Raw genomic sequence first — 7,213 nt, 5'->3', positions numbered from 1 at the left:
CGTGCGTGCTGCAGCTGAAACTCCACTATCGCCTGCTGCTGCTCGCACAGTCTGGCCAGCATGTGCAAGTTGGAGTTCCAACTTGTGTGCACGTCGCATATGAGGCGGTAAGCTGGAAGGCCGAAGTTACGGTGCAGCACTGACAGGCGAGCAGCAGCAGGGTGAGAACTCCGAAAACGCGCACAGATGGTCTGCACTTTATGCAGCAGCTCTGACATATCTGGGGAATTTTTAGGGAATCTCTGCACCACCAAATTCAGCACATGCGCCAGGCAAGGGATGTGCGTCAAACCGGCTAGTCCCAGAGCTGCTACGATATTTCGCCCATTATCGCACACTACCAGGCCGGGCTTGAGGCTCACTGGCACCAACCACCAATCGGTCTGTTGTTCAAGGCTTGCGCGGTGTGGGGCTTGTCCCCCAAACAGATACGTTTTAAAACTGCCTGCTGTCGTTTACCCCTGGCTGTGCTGAAGTTGGTGGTGAAGGTGTTACCCTGACCGGATGAGGAGTCGGTAGAGGATGAGGAAGCGGAGTAGGAGGAGGAAGCAACAGGAGGCAAACTAAAGTGCCCTGCAATCCTCCGTGGTGGAAGGACATGCGCCAAACTGCTATCCGCCTCAGGCCAAGCTGCCACTGCATTTACTTAGTGTGCTGTTATGGAGACATAACGTCCCTGACCGTGCTTACTGTTCCACGTATCTGTAGCGAGGTGCACCTTGCCACAGATGGCGTTGCGCAGTGCACACCTGATTTTGTCCCCTACTTGGTTGTGCAGGGAAGGGATGGCTTGCCTGAAAAAGTAGTGGCGGCTGGGCACGACGTACTGTGGGACAGCCACCGCATAAGGCCTTTAAAACTCTCCGTCTCCACCAGACGGAATGACAGCATTTCAAAGGCCAGTATGACAGCATTTCAAAGGCCAGTAATTTATAAATGCTGGCATTCAGGGCTAGGGATCACTGATGGGTAGAGGGGTACATCCTCTTCCACTTTAGTGTTTGGGAGATGGAGAGCTGAACGCTTCCGTGGGACATTGTGGAGATGCTTGGTGACCCAGGTGGTGGTGTTGCTGGCAGATCCTCTGTTTGCGGGGTTTTAGGTGGCACTGTCACTCCAGAGGTGGATGAAGAGGCCGAGACTGCAGCAGAAGAGGAAGCAGGAGGAGTCAGAGACCTTTTTTTGTTTTTTGAGGTGTCTACTCCACTGCAGCTCGTGCTTTGCACTTAAATGCCTGGTCATGCAGGTTGTTCTCAGGTTGAGAACATTTATGCCTCGCTTCATGCTCTGATTGCACAGCATGCAAACCACTCGTGTCTTGTCATCAGCACATTGTCTGAAGAACTGCCATGCCAGGGAACTCCTTGGATCTGGCTTTGGTGTGCTCGGTCCCTTGCTGCGGTGGGCAGTAGCAGGCGTACTGTCTAGGAGACGGCCACAACGCTTTTGCACCCTGCTCCTTCTTCTGCTGTGCTGGTGGCTCTGTGCGACCACAGCCTCTTCCTCCGAACTGCATAGGTCACTCACATGACCTTGATTCCATGTGGGGTCGAGGACCTCATCGTCCTCCACATCATCTTCCACCCAGTCTTCACCCCTGCCCTCCTTTTCAGTCTGCACACTTTCAAAAGCCCCAGCAGTTGGCACCTGTGTTTCGTCATCATCTGAGACATGCTGCAATGGTCCTCCCATGTACTCATCTTGAAACATAAGTGGTTGGGCATCGATGCACTCAATCTCTTCCACTTCTGGGGCAGGGCTAGGTGGATGGACCTGGGAAACCATGCTAGCAGAGTCATCAAAAAGCAGAAGAGACTGCTGCATGACTTGGGGCTCAGACTGCTTGGCTGATTTGCAAGGGGGTGAGGTGAAAGACTGATGGACATCGGCTGCAGGTGCCAACTCTGATATTTCAGCAGGAGACTTGGTGGGAAACAATGTGAAGGAACTGGAGGCACTTTCAGCAAGTTGCAACCCAATCTACTATCGCCTGTACTTGTTCTGGCCTCACCATTTGTAGAGCACATTCGGCCCAACCAAACACCGCTGCAGGTTCTGTTTCCTACTCGCACCTGAGGAAGGGGTTTCACTTGTGCGTGTAGCTGGCACAGATCGACCATGTCCTCTGCCTGCAACAGGAGCTCCACTAGCAGCACCACGACCTGGGCCACGTCCCTTATTTGACGCTCTCCTCATATTTATCAAATTTAGGATCTTGCCCTAAATGGGTGTTTAATTAATAGCAGAATAGAACAACAGTATGTAAAGGTTGTATCTCACACGTACAGATGCAGACTAGGCCACAATTAAAGTTTTTTGCCCAAAAAGGGTGTTTTATTAATAGAAGAATATAACCACAGTATCTAAAGTGTGTATCTCACACGTACTGATCCCGACTAGGCCACAATTAAAGTTTTTTGCCCAAAATGGTTGTTTTTCAAAAACTGAATAGAACCACAGTATCTTAAGTGTGTATCTCACACGTACAGATTAGTCTAGGCCACAATTTAAGTTTATTGCCCAAAATGGCTGTTTTTCAAATAACTGAATAGAACCACAGTATCTAAAGTGTGTATCTCACAATGACATGTGCAGCAAAGGCTGCAAAATTTAATTTTTTGCCCAAAATGGGTGTTTGTTTAAAAACTGAATATGACAGCAGTATATAACCCTTAAATTTCACACGTGCTGATGCAGCAAGGGCTGTAAAACTGTGTATTTTGCCCAAAAAGGGTGTTTATTAATAGAAGAATATAACCACAATATCTAAAGTGTGTATCTCACACGTACAGATCCAGACTAGGCTGCAATTTACGTTTTTTGCCCATAATGGCTGTTTTTCAAATAACTGAAAAAAAAAACACAGTATCTAAAGTGTGTATCTCACATTGACATATGCAGCAAAGGCTGCAAAATTACGTTTTTTGCCCCAAAATGGGTGTTTTTTTATTAACTGAATATGACAGCAGTATATAACTATTGAATTTCACACGTGCTGATGCAGCAAGGGCTGTAAAATTGTGTATTTTGCCCAAAAAGGTGTTTTAATAATAGAAGAATATAACCACAATATCTAAAGTGTGTATCTCACACGTACAGATCCAGACTAGGCCGCAATTTATGTTTTTTGCCCATAATGGCTGTTTTTCAAATAACTGAATAGAACCACAGTATCTAAAGTGTGTATCTCACATTGACATATGCAGCAAAGGCTGCAAAATTACATTTTTTGCCCCAAAATGGGTGTTTTTTTATTAACTGAATATGATAGCAGTATATAACTATTGAATTTCACACGTGCTGATGCAGCAAGGGCTGTAAAAATTTGTATTTTGCCCAAAAAAGGTGTTTTAATAATAAAAGAATATAACCACAATATCTAAAGTGTGTATCTCACACGTACAGATCCAGACTAGGCCGCAATTTTAGTTTTTTGCCCAAAATGGCTGTTTTTCAATTAACTGAATAGAACCACAGTATCTAAAGTGTGTATCTCACAATGACATATGCAACAAAGGCTGCAAAATTTAGTTTTTTGCCCAAAATGGGTGTTTGTTTAATAACTGAATATGACAGCAGTATATAACGCTTGAATTTCACACATGCAGATGCTGCAAGAGCTGTAAAATAGTGTATTTTGCCCAAAAAGGGTGTTTTTAAAAACCCAGAAAATTATAGCTGTATTTCTAGCTTAAATTGCACACTGACTATTCCTGCAAAGGCACCAGATGTTGGATATTGCCAAAAATTGGTGTTTTTTCAAAGCCAGATTATTATTGCAGTATTTCAAGCTTGGATTTGAATGTCAATAAAGCACAGATGCAGTGCTGGTGCACTGAGCTTGCATAAAATGGCTGCCGCCGCACACCTAACTATCAGACGGATAAAATTAGTTTTTCTCTGGCACTGGGCTCAAGGCAGGGTAAAACGATTGTGCACTGCACCCACACAACTATATCTATGTAGATTGCCGAGTTAGATTGGAGTTCTGATAACAAATTCTGTCTTATTCTCTCCCTCACAGCAGCAGCATCCTCTCCCTACACTAAGCACAGCAGAGTGACGTGCAGCGCTACGTGACTCCAGCTTATATAGAGGCTGGGTCACATGCTGCACTGGCCAATTAGTAGGCATGGCTGTGATGGCTTCTAAGGTCACACAGTTAAACGCTTGTTGATTGGCTGCTCTGCAGCCTTTCAAAAAGCGCTAAGAAATCGCCGAACACCGAACCCAAACTTTTACTGAAATGTTCGGGTTAGGGTCCGGGGTCCAAAAATCCTAAAGTTTGGTAGGAACCCGAACTTTACAGTTTGGGTTCGCTCAACCCTATTTTGAACATATCACTGCAACACTGAACTGCAAATATATTTTTCTTTTGTCACTAATACACCCCAAAAGGGGCTTTAGAACATATAACTGCACCACTAAAGGGCAAATTAGGCCTTTATTTTTTTCCACTTATACACGCCACAGAAGGCTTTAGAACATATAACTGCACCGCTGAACGGCAAATATATTTTTCTTTTGCCACTAATACACGACAAAAAGGGCTTTAGAACATATAACTGCACCTTTGAACTTTAAACATATATATATTTTTTCCACTTGTACACGCCAAAAACGGCTTTAGAACATATAACTGCACCGCTGAACGGCAAATATATTTTTCTTTTGCCACTAATACACGACAAAAAGGGCTTTAGAACATATAACTGCACCGCTGAACGGCAAATAATATATTTTTTTGCCACTAATACACACCAAAAAGGGCTGTAATTTTCACGCTCAAACACACAACGGCTAATAAGCCCTTTTTTTCCCCTAATACACGCCAAAAAATGCTTTAGCTCATATAAGTGCACCGCACAAGTGCAAATAAGAAGCAGAAATATTTCCTTGTAATAAACCCTGTTAATGGCTGTATCAAACAATACTTACACCCCAATAACAAGAACGGTTTGTTGGAATTACTGAGCTGTATAATGGCAATTTGGACCCGCAGTCAGTGCAGCAAGTTATAATAGTATTGTTCCTATTACCCAGGCTGTAACCTCCCCTACTGAACCCTGTTCTACATAAATGTTGTGGAATAGTTTTTCCCTATCCTTTCTCTAAACTTCTAATCTTTCCCTGAACTTGTAAATCGTTTTTTCAGCACAATGAAGTCTTTCCTAGCACCGTCCCTAGTGCCTGCAGACGTCTCTCTTTGCACTAAGTACACTGTAAAATGGCAGAATCCAAAATGGCTGTGACATCACAGGGCTGGTTGTCTGCTGATTGGCTGCTGCTGATAGGCTGCATGCATGGCATTATGAGTGATCCCGCCTTCCCAGAGTTCCTTGCTCCATGTCCTCACACAAGCCATTTTAGGAAAAAATGTAATTCATTACCGAGAATAATGAGGGAATTTGGATTTGGTGAAAATCACATTTTTCCTGAAATTCAGATCGGATTCCACTTCGTCAACTTCTATTAGCTCATCTCTAGTATCAGTAAATCATAAGCAACCTGATTAAGAAGCAACTTGATAATTTTTTATTTTATTTTATTTTTTCTTATTATTACATTGCATCAACATACTCAGTGTTGGTGTACATCATCTGCTTTTATTTTTATTAATTTTTTAGTTTTTCTTCAGATTGACTATAGAGACATTATGAATACTTTGTGTTGGTATTTTTGCTCAGTGATACATTGCTGTACATCAGTCAGATAAAGTTAATCAATTAGCATTAAGAAATAACCTTATGTATTCTTAAGGCACTTAAGACTTCTTTGTTCCTCAGACTATAGACCAGAGGATTTAAGGCTGGAACCACTGCCACATTTAACAAGGAGAGCATCATGTCCAGTTCTGTGGAGCTTTCAGAGTCAGGGTTCATGTAAACACTTAGAGAAGAACCACAAAAGAGTAAGACAACTGTTAGATGAGAAGAACAGCTGGAGAAGATCTTCAGTCTTCTAGAAGATGTCTTGATCTTTAGGATAGAAGAAATAATAAAAACATAAGAAGTCAAAATCATACCAAATGCCAAAACACCTAAAGTATATCCTTCTGATAATATCACAGTGTTCACATTTTTGATGTCACTGCAGGAGGCTCTCAGAAGGGCTTTCATATCACAATAGAAGTGGATGATATCTTTGGGATCACAAAATGATAAATGAGATACCAGAAAGACATACAGCGATGAATTCAAGCCACCAAATGCCCATGGAATAAAAGAAAGTATAACACATGATCTCTTATTCAAAATGATGGGATATTTCAAGGGGATACAAATGGCCACATACCGGTCAAAAGCCATAGAAGACAGCAATAAAAATTCTGTAGTTAAGCATCCTACAGACATGAATAGCTGAGTGAAACAGCTTGTGAAGGCAATGCTAGTCTTCCCAGTTATTTGTGAGTCCAGAAACTTTGGAAGAATAGAAGAAACAAAGGTCATGTCCAGAGTAGACAGGTTACACAAGAAAAAGTACATTGGAGTGTGTAGTCGTGGTGCCGCCCATACCACGGCTATAATAATTAGATTTCCAAACATACATAAAATATACATCAAAACAATACTGAGGATAATAAAATAGGAAACATTCTGAAGTCTAGAGAATGCTAACAGGTGAAAATCTTCAGAAGATGAGGTATTAATTACCTTTATATACATTCGTAATGTAACAGTGTGGCAAAGATTCATATTAGGGCTGTCAAGTAAAATAATTATTTTTTCCAGTTTTAAACATTTTGGGCAAATACATATTTAATAGAAATCTTAGAAATTATACTTAACTTATTTGTATGCAAAAGGTAAAAAATGCAATGCAAACGGAATTGCTACAGATAATAAAAAGAATAATAAAAACAAATAGCAAAATTTAGAAATTATAGTTCAAGACCTAAATCAAAATGGTTAGTATTAGGCCTCATGCATGAGGTACAGAACCCCTAAGCCATAGGTCCTCCACATGCTACTAATAACATTTAGCAATTATGTATAGTGTATAGAACTGGAGGCATAAAGAGGTGCAGTAGGGTCTCATGGACTTCTATGGCCTTCTTCAGGTTTATGAAGTCATAAACATTTATGCTTATATGGCTTAACGGTGAGCGGTTTTCTTCTGCTTTTATATCTGCAGTGTCTACAAATAAAAATGATCTGAAGTTAACATACAGCAAACATACTGTACATTTGATCTGTCTAACTGTAAGATTGTT

The 7,213-nt window shown here is 41.7% G+C and overlaps 1 protein-coding gene across 1 annotated transcript; it reads right to left on the bottom strand.

Moving 5' to 3' along the window:
• Positions 1-5,712: 5,712 nt before the first annotated feature.
• LOC120987898 (olfactory receptor 1361-like) lies at positions 5,713-6,665 on the bottom strand. The gene has a single exon (XM_040415916.1). It carries the CDS (start codon positions 6,663-6,665, stop codon positions 5,733-5,735), a length of 933 nt encoding a protein of 310 aa, XP_040271850.1. The 3' UTR covers positions 5,713-5,732.
• Positions 6,666-7,213: the final 548 nt, after the last annotated feature.

This window comes from Bufo bufo, chromosome 1, assembly GCF_905171765.1.
Source record: "Bufo bufo chromosome 1, aBufBuf1.1, whole genome shotgun sequence".
NCBI lineage: Eukaryota > Metazoa > Chordata > Amphibia > Anura > Bufonidae > Bufo > Bufo bufo.
Note: the sequence above shows the minus strand (reverse complement) of the source record. Positions and strands in the feature narration are given on the sequence as shown.

Bases quoted from the DNA above. Each gene is read 5' to 3' on its own strand.
- LOC120987898 (XM_040415916.1), bottom strand. From the start codon at position 6,665: ATGTATATAAAGGTAATTAATACCTCATCTTCTGAAGATTTTCACCTG.